At 44.2% G+C, this 15,689-nt stretch overlaps 1 protein-coding gene across 4 annotated transcripts in view; it reads right to left on the bottom strand.

Moving 5' to 3' along the window:
* Positions 1 to 1,808: 1,808 nt before the first annotated feature.
* The window catches only part of LOC109894747 (neuronal membrane glycoprotein M6-a), a 78,396-nt gene continuing 64,515 nt past the window's right edge, over positions 1,809 to 15,689 (bottom strand). For 2 of the 4 annotated variants that reach the window (XM_031828409.1, XM_031828408.1), the window contains exons 2-7: positions 11,822 to 12,014; positions 8,460 to 8,616; positions 7,943 to 8,096; positions 7,452 to 7,528; positions 6,648 to 6,713; positions 1,809 to 4,996 (exon numbers count right to left, since the gene is read on the bottom strand). In XM_031828409.1, the coding sequence (XP_031684269.1) occupies positions 4,916 to 4,996; positions 6,648 to 6,713; positions 7,452 to 7,528; positions 7,943 to 8,096; positions 8,460 to 8,616; positions 11,822 to 12,014 (728 nt within the window). In that variant the 3' untranslated portion in view covers positions 1,809 to 4,915. The remainder of the gene's footprint in view (positions 4,997 to 6,647; positions 6,714 to 7,451; positions 7,529 to 7,942; positions 8,097 to 8,459; positions 8,617 to 11,821; positions 12,015 to 15,689) is intronic. The other 2 variants (XM_031828407.1, XM_031828406.1) reach the window with 1 other exon arrangement.

The following is a 15,689-nucleotide window of genomic DNA, read 5'->3' on the forward strand; positions in this document are numbered from 1 at the left end:
CCTTTAAGATCTATTAAACATGGATACATTCACTCCCCTTTAAGACCTATTAAACATGGCTACATTCTTTCCGCTGTAAGACTTGTTAAACATGGATACATTCACTCCCCTGTAAGACCTATTAAACATGGATACATTCACTCCCCTGTAAGACCTATTAAACATGGATACATTCACTCCCCTGTAAGACCTATTAAACATGGATACCTTCACTCCCCTTTAAGACCTATTAAACATGGATACATTCTTTCCGCTGTAAGACTTGTTAAACATGGATACATTCACTCCCCTGTAAGACCTATTAAACATGGATACATTCACTCCCCTGTAAGACCTATTAAACATGGATACATTCACTCCCCTGTAAGACCTATTAAACATGGATACCTTCACTCCCCTTTAAGACCTATTAAACATGGATACCTTCACTCCCCTTTAAGACCTACTAAACAGGGATACCTTCACCACCACCAATGCGGTAAATTGTTAAATGTGCTGAAGTCATGTGTGTAAATGAGGGGATAAGACACACACATGTACGTTACATGTCACATATGTCTGATTCAAAGGATGTGATCCTCTGGTATACACTGCAATGATCCCAAAATGGCACCCTATTCCCTAGTGCACTATTTTTTGACTAGAGTCCTAGTCAAAAAGTACTGCACTGTATAGGGAATAGGGTGCCATTTCAGACGCACCCCTTGGTCTAGCCTTTCTGTGACATGGTGAATGTCATCTAAGCTGCTCTAGTCTTTATCTGATCGAGGCTTGTTTCTCTTCTCACACTACCTTAAGGTCAGACTCTGGCTGTCTTTGATTGGCTCAAGGGCTTCAGTCTATCTGCTCAGGATGAGAAGTTCACCGGGGTTGGTGAGAGTTTGCAGAACACGTTTTCATTTGGTACACTGTATCCACAAATGTAATATGCTATTTAAATGCCACAGGTAAAGGTTAGCCAGTGTAGCGAGAGCATGCATAATGTTCCCCAGGGCCGGGGAATGTTTGTGATATGATATCAGGCACTCTTCTTCAAGCCAAGCTATCTGGTATAGTCGGGTATAGTAAGGCCATTCTATTTGTGTGGATGGATGGAAACTGCCTTAGGTGATGTGTGTGTGTTTTGGACAGTCTTCAAACACACCTGCATTGCATAAATGGGATCAGAAAGCTCTTTGCAAGAGCTATAATATCATCCTCATTATGCAAGGTATACTTTGTTCATATGCTAATCATGTAAATCCATTTGACTTCCATGCACAACACCAGAGGTGTGTATAAACGGAATCCTTGTAGGCATGTACATACCCACTGGGCAAAATCCGGTTGAATCAATGTTGTTTCCACATACAAAAAAAAAATGTATGTGATGAATGTTGAATCAACGTGGAAAACTGATTGGATTCGCAAGAAGTAAATCAGCGTAAGTCATCAACGTACGGGAATTGACTCTTTTTTTCCACCCAACTTTGAACCTAAATCCAATGACATGGTGACGTTTTTTTTGTTGATTTCACATTGAATTCCCGTTAGTGATGTAAATCAGAACTAGACGTTGAAGTGACGTGTGCCCAGTGGGTATACAGGTATATACATATACAGCGCTGACATAAATACATAAATAAAGAAATGGACTCGGGGGTTTAATTATTAACAAGTACACAAGTGTGTTTTATTTACCGCAAGCAAGTTTGTTCCTACAGTTTAAAAAAAAAAAAGCCACTGTTTAAGCCGTTGGCACATGTATGTACAGAACAGATTATGAAGAATCGTACAGCCTGCTACAAAGCATTCTTAGTGAAAGTACAAAAGACTAATATGGGAGGAGAAAGCGGAAAGCATTATCAGGTTTATGCTGAAGAAGTGAATACGCAACATCATTACAAGTAGTATCTGTTTTATAAGACAGGGCTTTCAAAAAGGAATATTACCAACTAAAGGAGGAAGGGAAACAAAATCATTCACTACAACCTAATAGGTTAATAATATTTGTTTACTTAGCATAATACTGTTAGCGCAGGAACTGCAATACTGCACATATAAGAAATCAGTTGACTCAGACAGTCCAAGCGTAAAAATGAGAAATGAAAATGATAAAGAGAGAGGATATTTTTACTTTTTGAATCAGTTAAAAACTATTACCACTGAATGCATAACCATGCCACAAATAACAGCTAGATTCACGGTTCTTTTTTACCTAGATAATACAAGTAATGTTTTTATTGGTTAATAACCAAACGTTGCATGACTACAGTACAGAGATTCGGCTTCAAATCCAAACGCACGTAACACCAAGAAAGAGCTCATGATGGTTGAATAAGTGCACCAAGACATTGTTGTTCTTTTTTTGTTAGGAACGGAATGATGAAACGCTGTACTGCAAAACTAGAGTAGTAGAAAGAGTTAAGACAGAGTTTGGTCCATACTCAAGAGTAATATGGTTTTAATTGTTTTATTGACATTTCATGTTTTTTTTAGTATAGCTTCACAGACAGTCAGGGTTTGGGTCAGTTTTCTTTCAATTCGGTAAATTCTGCAAGAATTTCAGTTTATTTCCGGAATTGACTGGACTTAAATGGAATTGAACCCAACCCTGCAGACGGTTAAGTTATCTTTCAATGTGATATTCAACTGTTTCCACGTGTAGCAATACGGCCGCTTCAGGCCTAAAGCTTGTTCATCCTCTTGCCGTCTAGATCCTGTTACCATATTTATTTAACTGGAATCTCTGAAATGGACGTTCACAAGAATATCACCAAACTTTGACCAATGAAATGAATGACCTGAAATTGAAGTGTCTCACATATATGTATATATTTATATACCGTAGATATATATATACAGAGCAGAATACTGACAAAAAAACATCTGGTATTTCTTCTTCTGTTAACTTGCATTTAAAAAGTTGAAGATTAAAACATATAAAAATGAAACCTGTAAAATGTTATTTTGCATGTGAGTTATGGCCTTGTGATAAATGAGAAGAGTGGTTTTCTACAGAGTTTCCCCCACGGCGACATCCTGAAAGGCCATTCTATCAGATGGATTTCTACGTCATGTCATTCCCTCTACTTCTACGACATATCATCATCATCGTCTTCCTCACTCCACTGACTTGCCACTCAAACAACTGTTTTCTTTTCACAGCTTCAGAACACTATTATTATTGACAGACAATCAGTGTTTTTCACGTTCAATGACTAGGCTACTCAACAAAGCCAGCATACGTTTCTGACAGGCCAAGCTACAGTTATAGCAATATGTAAAAAGCCTCTAGAAGGTACTTTGTTCTGTTTGAGAATCCCTGGCACTCCCAACCAATAAAGAATTTTCTGAAAAAAAGATTCTGTACATAGTTTTTATACCGGCGATGCTGACTGTTTCGGAAGCTTATTATGCTGTAATTTACCTGTAAATGATACAAGTTTCGGTCACATTTTGGTCTTGTTAAGTGGATATGTTGAAATAAAAATGGATGTTAAAACCTATGTATGATTGGAGCTCCGTTGGATGACGAGTGTTTAGGAACGTATAAATATCAATTACGCGGAAATGTGAATTAAAAAGCGATTAAAAACTCAACAGCCCCCAGCCCGACCCCTCCTAAAACCAAACATAAATAAATGGAAGCACTCGACGTCGAGATATAGAACAACACATGGTAAAAAGCAATGACACATTGTAAAAAGATGTGCTACTACCAATATACAAAATGCAAAGGGAAAAAGAAGAGGGGAAGAGGTAGAAGAGGAGAAAGGGGAGAAAGGGTAGGGTATGAGAAGAAGAAACGGGACAGGAAAGGGAGGAGTAAAGAGGAGGAGAAATAGAAAGGAAATCTCAATACAGGAAAGAAGGGTTGGTCAGAGAAACACCCGGTATCCCGTAGGAACGACTTGTCTCGTCACACCCGTAAGCTTAGTGAAGTCGAAACCACCCACAACACGACACCACAAACCCCCCCCCCCTTACACTTGTGCCCCTACGAACATAAACACCAGACATTGAATAGCTTGTGTGATTTCTGTGTGTGTTCTGCTGCGTGTGTGTCATGGACGTGTGTGTGTGTTGGGGAGGGAGGGAAGGAAGGATAGGGGGACGGGATGGGATGGGACGGGGGGGGGGACGGGGGGGGCGGAGGGGGGTCGTGTGCTTTAGGTGTATGCATTGAGACGCTCTTTAGAGCGAGTGGAGTGGATGTCGTGGAGCTCCTGCTCCTCCTTGGACTTGATGTCCTCGTACTTCTGCATCCGACACGCGTCCTTCACGTAGGCCCAGTTAGCAGACAGTACCATTAGGTAGTGGACCTGTATTAGAGGGACACATGGGTTACAGGGATGTTAGTGGGAGGATTGTTAACCTCTCGACCGAGCCTATACCTCAGGGCAGAGTTTATTGATTCATTCATTAGGCTGAAACAGAGTTAGTTAGATGATTAGACAAAGCTGTAATCAAAAGCCCAAAGCAGATCGTTTAGTGGCACTGTGCCTTCACTGGTTTCAAACCAAATCAAACCAACCAAACTTTAAGGGATGGATTAGTTGATCAACCTTATTTTTTAGTGAGCTCTGTGTCTGTTACGACTGTGTCAGCATTTGTGCTAGTCAGGTGAACGGGGCGTGACAGGAGAGCTCGGTTATCAACATACCTATCGATAGCAACCAGAGGAGCTTGGTTATTATAATCAGTGGTGCCAGCAAAGCATATTTTAGTGAATAACAACAGAATCATGTGACGTGACCGATGACAGAGCTGGCGATGCTTTGGGGGCGACCCCTAAGCTCCGAGGTTCAGAGTTCAGTTCGGCCATGTTGATATCGAGGCGGTCGGCTCCTCTCAGCTCCTGACGGCGTACAGTGATGTCACTGAGACCACTGAGGTCAGGGGTAAAGGTGATGGGCCAACCGATAGGCCCCCGTCAGAAGCGGGTGCAGTATTTGCCCAGACTCTGAGACGTCAGGAGGACTTTGTTACGGATGAGGACCGTGGCAGCTGACGCCTGTTCCTCATCAGACCAGAGAGGAAGAGAAAAGGAGAGAAGCAGTTATTGGACTCTGGGTCGCGTTCATTAGGCACCAATTGGAAGAAGAAGGACTGAAACAGGTGGCGACTGCGTTGAGCGCCGACCCTGATGTGTTTCTGCAGTAACTATTTTCTCCACTAGGTGGCAGTGAGGTGTCAGTGATCAGCCAACCAGAGCATCTGCTGCAGAGGTTCTGAAGAAGTAGTTATGAGGTAATTAAATAAAGAAAAACACCTGCACTCCTCTGGTCCAGTGTATGACATGTATCTATTGATGATATTGTGTTGTAATGATGATGTGAAGATTAACATGCCTAACGAATTCCCTAAGCTTGGGATAAATAAGTTATTCTATTCTTTTGTTATATAATGACATGACTCAAACTCATCATGAATAAACAGACTCACCAAGATAGATCCAAGTTGGAGATACAGACAGTACTTCCTTCATACAATCTCACAATGATCTAAGATAATTTATCACAGAAAATATTGGACGAGAAGATGGTACATCAATATTGTCTATGCAAATTGATTTCTTACCCATTTTCTAAACCTTAGCTCTCGGTGAGAACTAACACGAACACACTTTGGTGAGTCATCCCATTGTGTATTACCATAGACAACCACCGGGTGGACAAAGAGCACACAGTTGGGCCACAGATACAGACTTTGTGTTGCGAAGAGCCGCTCCCGCCCAAATTGATTACCATTTCATTTTCTCTCGTCTTTTATAGTCCTCAGACAACGCAGCAACAATGTCCTATTTGTAGATTTAAAACATTACATCATGGGTCTAAGGACTGGAAATGTATGACTTTGTTTATATTTTGTGCTAACAGGAAGCTGTTATGGACATATCTAGTTGATGACAACCAAACCATAAGAAACTGGTGTCATTGATGTTTCGACAAAACATTTCTCTGTTATTTTCACTGTGAACATATGTTTTTGTTTAAAAAGGAACTAGATACCGAATAACAGCCTTCATTAAATGTGTATCCTTCCACCCTGGCAGACGCAGCAGTCTTCTCCAGTGAAGATGGTTGCTCCAGTCCTCACCATCACTTAGCTGCTCTCAACAAGCCCCTTTCTTCTTCCACAGTTTCCATGGCAACTGCGCCCTGTGCTTCTCCATCGCTAGGTTAACGCCTCCCTCTACTCAACAGCTCTCTCTCTCTCCCTCTCTCTCTCTGTCGCTATTTGTTACTCTGTGTGTGTCTCTCTCTCTTTCTCTCTCTCTCTCTCTCTCTGTGTCTCTCTCTTGCTCTCTCTCTCAATGTCTCTCTCTGTCTGTCTCTCTCTGTGTCTATCACTCGATCACTCTGCCTCTGTTTTGCACTTTCTCGATCTGCCTCGCTCTTAACACTGGGAGAACCTCTTTCAAAGTCTGCAGCATAAAAAACAGTCCGTTTTTTCCAATCGCTTGAATCCTTTGTAGTATAACCTTTGGTATATCCCCACACAACAAGACAATCCTCTCCCACTGAGGTTTACCCTGCCTGCCAATCTTTATGTGTTCAGACAGAGGGGAGGGAACAGAGTGGCGATGCTATCGACAGACATTTAAGGACCAATAGGCAGGTCACACAACCCTCGGACATAAAGTGGAGTTGTCATTGTCTCACCATGGCGATAACTGCAGCCCCAGCCCCGGCCAGGGCACAGACGAACAAGTGGAACGTCATGTCCAGCTGAAAGACAATCAAACACAACACAGCTTTATTAGTCACCAGGAAATAAAGACAATATACAACATCGGTGCTTGTTTTGTTGGTATTCAAAATGGGACACAAAGCATCGTTCCAACTTGTCATGTCTGTGTTTACAATATTGCCAGGTCATGTTGAGATTAAAAAAACAAATCACAGAGCGGTTGCTTTGAGAGTGAGATAGGGCAAGACGTATTAAGATTTGTCCCAGTGCAACATTAGCTCACTTTTTCAAAGGGAATTAAACAGAGGTAGGACAAAAGGATAAAGGAGGATAAAGGTTCAACAAAAAGACAGGCTAATCTTTATTAAGCTATGTTTTTTGTTCCCTTTCCACAAGAGGTTAAAGTTCAAACCCCATAGAAATCTGGTAGCGCCACTACACTCATCACACTCACACAAACCACCATTTAAAATGACAGAGGAACCCTATAGCAGTGTTCCCAATCCTAGTCCTGGGGTCCCAAAAGGGTGCACATTTTGTGTTTTTGGACACATCTAATTCAAATCAAAGTCTTGACGATGAGTTGATTGGTTGAATCAAGTGTGTGAGTGTTAGGGCAAAAACCAAAAAGTGCATTTTGGTCCCCAGAGCCAGGATCGGGATACACTTCCCTGAAGCATTTAACTCCTGAGGTACGGCGATCACTAAAGTTCACAGCCAACAGAACCTCGCCCCCCCCCCCCCCCCCATCGCTCCCCAGCCACACACACCCTTACCTCGTTAGACTCGCACATCTTAAAGAACTTCTCAGAGCCCGTGCACACCTTCCTCTCCTCTCCGATAGTTACCATGCCTGCGAGAAAACAACATTCAATTTCACATTTACATTTCACGTGACTTAGCTTGGCAGGCGCTTCGATCCACAGAGACCTAACAACAGCTACTGCGGCGAGTTACAAGAAACACTCATGTTAAAGGGCTGTGAAATATATCTCCTTCAGGAGCATTAAATAACTGCAATGAAATGTAAAATATATTGATTGAATTGTGTGTCCGTGAAGTGAGAAGACTAAACGACACACTATTTAGTACAGTATGCTCTATAGTTCATTGTCTTGTCAGATATCTTACCCACATTCATGACAGAACACAAACAAACAACTGGAAATAAACCACCAAAGCCCTGGTAACCACTGCCAGTGTCAGTGACTGTGTACGTATACTGTAAATGGCAACAGTGGCGGCGCCACCCGGGCCCGCCCCTTACCAAACTGGCGCAGGTCCAGGCAGAGGTTGGCCCCCTCCACCACAGTGGTGTTCTGACAGATGGTCCAGATGTTGAAGTACATGAAGACGGGCAGCGAGGTGAAGGCTGTCACACCCAACCAGGCCAGGAAGAAGATATAGGTCAACATAATGAACTGCGGGAAGAAACAGAAGGAGGGAGGAGAATAAAGAGAGCGAAGAGAAGAAAGGGAGGAAGGAGGAGAAGGAAGTGAGGGATGGGCCCATTAGAGAGAGAGAGAGAGAGATGACAATTATAAGTCGGTAGAAGGCTGACTGGCTCATCAGCTGTCATTAGCATTGGGCCATAATTCAAAGGAGAGACATCTTAAGCTGTACATTTTCCATCACCAGATCTCTAATCCCGTCTCTCGGGTACTTCCTCCAGAAAGATGTGTCCTAATTGTCTACCCTAATGCTTATACCTATCCAACGCCTTCAGATATACAGGGGGCGGATAGGGCGCAGAGGATAGGGGTTGATTTAAGTGTGTTTCTTACCCAGGCGGAGACGCACCGTCCGCAGGCGGTGATCTTGAAGTCTCCGTACAGGTCCCTGATGGCGCCGGTGGTGAAGAAGCCCTCCACCATCAGCAGGATGCCGTAGACGAAGAATGCCGCCGCTATGCCGTAGATGACATACTTCAAGATGTCAATCCTGCGGAGGAAGACAGAGAGACAGGAGCAGAGCGATGGGATCACTCAGTTGGTGTGGCTAGCACACCAAGACTAGCGATTTAATTCCCAGGAACCATAGAATTAGGGATTAGAATACTAATTAAATATTCATTTAATAGGATCTCTATTACAGGAACTTACAAAGATCCATTTTTGGAATCAAAACATTGCTAAACAATACAGGTGTGTGCATTGAGTGTGCAGGCCATTTAGTACAGTACTTCACTATTACAGGTTTTTTAGGCCCAGCAGACCCATTTGTAGTCCAAGTGCATTGGACTACAAATGACATTACTTCCAGCAGTAGCAGACAGTATTCTGACTGGATACTGCAAGTCAGTTTGCTTCCACAGTCATTCTGCATTTTTTCCTTGCTTGGACTAGTGGATTAGCTTGGACTAGTGGATTAGCTCTCATTTAGCTAATGACTGTGTGTTTAATTCTGTAGGGTTATGTAAAAAGCTCTAATGTCCCAGAAAGAACCTGGGTAGGAAAGTTAGGGTTAGCTCCATCCCTGCAGGTTAGGAAGAGATTTCGAAGATATCATTAGACAAACACAGTGGGTCGATTTCACACGCTTTCCTCTGATACAGATGATTTTATAGAGGTGTAAACCTTGTTTTTTTAGTACCATCAATCTGAAGTTAATTTCACACCTAGTACAGCACACACCACATATCAGTGGCCTCGAAAGTGTATAGAAAGCCCAGTTACATCAGTAAAAAAGACCAGTTAAATCAGTATAGAAAGCCCAGTTACATCAGTATAGAAGGCCCAGTTACATCAGTCTAGAAAGTCCAGTTACACCAGTCTAGAAAGCCCAGTTACATCAGTATAGAAAGCCCAGTTACATCAGTATAAAATGCCCAGTTACATCAGTATAAAATGCCCAGTTACATCAGTATAGAAAGCCCAGTTACATCAGTATAGAAAGCCCAGTTACATCAGTATAGAATGCCCAGTTACATCAGTGTAAAATGCCCAGTTACATCAGTATAGAAAGCCCAGTTACATCAGTATAGAAAGCCCAGTTACATCAGTATAGAAAGCCCAGTTACATCAGTATAGAAAGCCCAGTTACATCAGTATAGAATGCCCAGTTACATCAGTGTAAAATGCCCAGTTACATCAGTATAGAAAGCCCAGTTACATCAGTATAGAAAGCCCAGTTACGTCAATATAAAATGCCCAGTTACATCAGTACAGAAAGCCCAGTTACATCAGTATAGAAAGCCCAGTTCCATCAGTATAGAAAGCCCAGTTACATCAGTACAGAAAGCCCAGTTCCATCAGTATAGAACACCCAGTTACATCAATATAAAATGCCCAGTTACATCAGTACAGAAAGCCCAGTTATATCAATATAGAAAGCCCAGTTATATCAGTATAGAAAGCCCAGTTATATCAATATAGAAAGCCCAGTTATATCAGTATAGAAAGCCCAGTTATATCAATATAGAAAGCCCAGTTACATCAGCTTAGAAAGCCCAGTTATATCAGTATAGAAAGCCCAGTTATATCAGTATAGAAAGCCCAGTTATATCAATATAGAAAGCCCAGTTACATCAGCTTAGAAAGCCCAGTTACATCAGTATTGAAAGCCCAGTTACATCAGTATAAAATGCCCAGTTACATCAGTATAGAAAGCCCAGTTACATCAGTATAGAAAGCCCAGTTACATCAGTATAGAAAGCCCAGTTACATCAGTATAGAAAGCCCAGTTACATCAGAACAGAAAGCCCAGTTACATCAGTATAAAATGCCCAGTTACATCAGCTTAGAAAGCCCAGTTATATCAATATAGAAAGCCCAGTTACATCAGTATAGAAAGCCCAGTTACATCAGTATAGAAAGCCCAGTTATATCAATATAGAAAGCCCAGTTACATCAGCTTAGAAAGCCCAGTTACATCAGTATAGAAAGCCCAGTTAAATCAGTATTGAAAGCCCAGTTACATCAGTATAGAAAGCCGATTTACATCAGTATAGAAAGCCCAGTTTCATCAGTACAGAAAGCCTGGTTACATCAAGTTAGGCCAGGTCTACTGCTCATGTCACAATCACCCGCCATTGCCAACATCTAGTAGAAGCACACACACACTTGCAGTCACTAGCACACACCCCCTCCCTCCCTCTCGGCAGGCGGAGTTCCGGTGAGCAGGTGCGCCCGGGACAACCCAGAGTGATTTCAGAGGGCTTAAATCCCCCAACGGCCCCGTGCCAAGACATCACGCAGACGTACAAACACACGCACACACACACACACACACACACACACACACACACACACACACACACACACACACACACACACACACACACACACACACACACACACACACACACACACACACACACACACACACACAGGAGTGGAAAAATCGATCTCCGTCAGTGTGCTGCGTCAGGGAAAAATCTCCCTCCCCCTCACACACATATTCATGATCAAACACCTGATAAATACACCTCTCTTCACCAGACAGCTATCCTGAATATATTTTTTGATTTGAATTAAAGCTTCAAAATGCACGAACGTGTGTATTTATATTTGTATTTATTATGGATTCCCATTAGCTGCTGACAAGGCAGCTAATTGTACTCCTTGCATCAGTTACCTGATGTGGAATAGAGTTCCATGTAGTCATGGCTCTATGTAGTACTGTGCGCCTCCCATAGTCTGTTCTGGACTTGGGGATTGTGAAGAGACCTCTGGTGGCATGTCTTGTGGGGTATGCATGAGTGTCCGAGCTGTGCACCAGTAGTTCAAACATACCTCGGTGCATTCAACATGTCAATACGTCTCTTAAATTAAAGTAGTGATAAAGTCAATCTCTTCTCCCCTTTATCTAGGGAGACCGAGGATACGGCGTCTCGATAAGGTGTTAACTAGGCGTGCCAGTCATAGCACAGATGAGATTGGAACCATTCCCTTTACAGGTACTGAAGCTTTCAAAATAGGGCAATTTTTTTTTGTGAGGACAAGGCTAGTTCCTCCGGGGGTCGAAACAGACAAGGAGTAGGAAGAAGTGAAAATTCAACTGCAACTTCTCCTCACTGAGTTTCAACACATCTCCAGGCTGCATGTAGGTGTTTTGACTAACCAGACCATGAGTCATTTTGAAAAAAGGGCGGGAACCCCCCCCCCCCACTGTGACGCCCCTCCCACGCAAACACACCCACACTCACATGGTTAAGACGTCCAGGGTTTCCACGGGAGCTCGGACCACCTCGAAGTAGTTCTGCAGGATGGTGACGGTGCCAGAGAGGGCCTCGTGCCCGCAGCCGCAGAACAGCGCCACCCCAGCGTACAGAAGGATGGTGGCGAAGAGAGAGGCATACGGGAGGACGCCCAGGCATTTGACGCAGCACTCAAAGCATCCTGGACAGAAACAGAGAGAGAAGAGGAGAACGTTTAGACTAAAGGCGGCGGTAGAACATCTTAGATATTCACAGGTGCTCTAGTTATGAAATACGGTACATGTCTCACTCTATTCACGGCTCGACAGGAATTGAAATACGTTTGACACCAGAACCAAAGGAAATGAAAGCACTCTTAACAGCGAGGGAATCGTTGATTCAGAATCAGAAGATCATTAAATCAGCGTTTTTCATTCAACCTTTTATTTTATAACATCTATTTCACTACACCAAATCCCACCGCATCTAATTTAAAATGCACAGGGATCAAATTATATCCCATCTATCATCCGATAACATCAAACACTCTAACCACATTTCTCCAGTTGACCCAGAGCCAATACATCGCCTGTTGCCATCTCGGGAAGGAAGTTTACTGTCCCTCCAGCCAATCATAATCCCTCCTCGGACAGATTTATGGGTTTAATACAAAGAGCGCAAACGGTATTGATCTGTGGATTGCGGCCCTGCAAATGGAATCCCTCCCTTCACCCAGGCTAGAGCAGCTGCTGGATTTATGACTAGTCGTAAACACGGTGAGTGAGTGAGTGAGTGAGTGAGTGAGTGAGTGAGTGAGTGAGTGAGAGAGAGAGAGCTACAAAACAGAACACTGATAGCTAGAAGACACATTGAGAGAGGGATAGAAGGAGAGATGCAGTGAGAGAGGGATAGAAGGAGGGGTGCAGTGAGAGAGGGATAGAAGGAGAGATGCAGTGAGAGAGGGATAGAAGGAGAGATGCAGTGAGAGAGGGATAGAAGGAGAGATGCAGTGAGAGAGGGATAGAAGGAGAGATGCAGTGAGAGAGGGATAGAAGGAGAGATGCAGTGAGAGAGGGATAGAAGGAGGGGTGCAGTGAGAGAGGGATAGAAGGAGAGATGCAGTGAGAGAGGGATAGAAGGAGAGATGCAGTGAGAGAGGGATAGAAGGAGAGATGCAGTGAGAGAGGGATAGAAGGAGAGATGCAGTGAGAGAGGGATAGAAGGAGGGGTGCAGTGAGAGAGGGATAGAAGGAGAGATGCAGTGAGAGAGGGATAGAAGGAGAGATGCAGTGAGAGAGGGATAGAAGGAGAGATGCAGTGAGAGAGGGATAGAAGGAGGGGTGCAGTGAGAGAGGGATAGAAGGAGAGATGCAGTGAGAGAGGGATAGAAGGAGAGAATCAGTGAGAGAGGGATAGAAGGAGAGATGCAGTGAGAGAGGGATAGAAGGAGAGATGCAGTGAGAGAGGGATAGAAGGAGAGATGCAGTGAGAGAGGGATAGAAGGAGAGATGCAGTGAGAGAGGGATAGAAGGAGAGATGCAGTGAGAGAGGGATAGAAGGGGAGATGCAGTGAGAGAGGGATAGAAGGAGAGATGCAGTGAGAGAGGGATAGAAGGGGAGATGCAGTGAGAGAGGGATAGAAGGAGAGATGCAGTGAGAGAGGGATAGAAGGAGGGGTGCAGTGAGAGAGGGATAGAAGGAGAGATGCAGTGAGAGAGGGATAGAAGGAGAGATGCAGTGAGAGAGGGATAGAAGGAGAGATGCAGTGAGAGAGGGATAGAAGGAGAGATGCAGTGAGAGAGGGATAGAAGGAGGGGTGCAGTGAGAGAGGGATAGAAGGAGAGATGCAGTGAGAGAGGGATAGAAGGAGAGATGCAGTGAGAGAGGGATAGAAGGAGAGATGCAGTGAGAGAGGGATAGAAGGAGAGGTGCAGTGAGAGAGGGATAGAAGGAGAGATGCAGTGAGAGAGGGATAGAAGGAGAGATGCAGTGAGAGAGGGATAGAAGGAGAGATGCAGTGAGAGAGGGATAGAAGGAGAGAATCAGTGAGAGAGGGATAGAAGGAGAGATGCAGTGAGAGAGGGATAGAAGGGGAGATGCAGTGAGAGAGGGATAGAAGGAGAGATGCAGTGAGAGAGGGATAGAAGGGGAGATGCAGTGAGAGAGGGATAGAAGGAGAGATGCAGTGAGAGAGGGATAGAAGGAGAGATGCAGTGAGAGAGGATAGAAGGAGAGATGCAGTGAGAGAGGGATAGAAGGAGAGATGCAGTGAGAGAGGGATAGAAGGAGAGATGCAGTGAGAGAGGGATAGAAGGGGAGATGCAGTGAGAGAGGGATAGAAGGAGAGATGCAGTGAGAGAGGGATAGAAGGAGAGATGCAGTGAGAGAGGGATAGAAGGGGAGATGCAGTGAGAGAGGGATAGAAGGGGAGATGCAGTGAGAGAGGGATAGAAGGAGAGATGCAGTGAGAGAGGGATAGAAGGAGAGATGCAGTGAGAGAGGGATAGAAGGAGAGATGCAGTGAGAGAGGGATAGAAGGAGAGATGCAGTGAGAGAGGGATAGAAGGAGAGATGCAGTGAGAGAGGGATAGAAAGAGAGATGCAGTGAGAGAGGGATAGAAGGAGAGATGCAGTGAGAGAGGGATAGAAGGAGAGATGCAGTGAGAGAGGGATAGAAGGAGAGATGCAGTGAGAGAGGGATAGAAGGAGAGAATCAGTGAGAGAGGGATAGAAGGAGAGATGCAGTGAGAGAGGGATAGAAGGAGAGATGCAGTGAGAGAGGGATAGAAAGAGAGATGCAGTGAGAGAGGGATAGAAGGGGAGATGCAGTGAGAGATGGATAGAAGGAGAAATGCAGTGAGAGAGGGATAGAAGGAGAGATGCAGTGAGAGGGGATTAGAAGGAGAGATGCAGTGAGAGAGGGATAGAAGGAGAGATGCAGTGAGAGAGGGATAGAAGGAGAGATGCAGTGAGAGAGGGATAGAAGGAGAGAATCAGTGAGAGAGGGATAGAAGGGGAGATGCAGTGAGAGAGGGATAGAAGGAGAGATGCAGTGAGAGAGGGATAGAAGGGGAGATGCAGTGAGAGGGGATTAGAAGGAGAGATGCAGTGAGAGAGGGATAGAAGGGGAGATGCAGTGAGAGAGGGATAGAAGGAGAGATGCAGTGAGAGGGGATTAGAAGGAGAGATGCAGTGAGAGAGGGATAGAAGGGGAGATGCAGTGAGAGAGGGATAGAAGGAGAGATGCAGTGAGAGGGGATTAGAAGGAGAGATGCAGTGAGAGAGGGATAGAAGGGGAGATGCAGTGAGAGAGGGATAGAAGGAGAGATGCAGTGAGAGGGGATTAGAAGGAGAGATGCAGTGAGAGAGGGATAGAAGGGGAGATGCAGTGAGAGAGGGATAGAAGGAGAGATGCAGGGTAATGGATAATACTGTGTCTGTGAGGGGGTATGTTTTATTATCTCAGACTACAGGAAGTGTCTATCTGACTGTCTCCGATGAAGAAAAAACGTGTTTGTGATACTTGAGTGTAACGCTCCCATCTATCTTCAACTGGACTGGATAGGCGAGGTTCAGATATCGCTTATCAAACGAATCGGCAAATGTCCAATTGCAATATTGAACTCCTATTTTCCATAGCCCGGTCCCAGATCCATTTGTGCTCTTGCCAATGCCAACAACATTGCTGTTTGGCATGACAGTGAATGAAAAGGAGTTGGCATGATAGCTCAAACAGACTGGCACTCAGGCTAGGTTTTCCTTGTTGTATTACTAATGTGCAGTAGGTGACTACAGCACAAATCCCATTTCTGTTCTGCCTCTATTGTACATTAGTGCCTCTGGACTTGCTTTAGTTACAACACTTGGAAGGCACTTA

Source organism: Oncorhynchus kisutch, linkage group LG7 (genome assembly GCF_002021735.2).
Source record: "Oncorhynchus kisutch isolate 150728-3 linkage group LG7, Okis_V2, whole genome shotgun sequence".
Classification (NCBI taxonomy): Eukaryota; Metazoa; Chordata; class Actinopteri; order Salmoniformes; family Salmonidae; genus Oncorhynchus; species Oncorhynchus kisutch.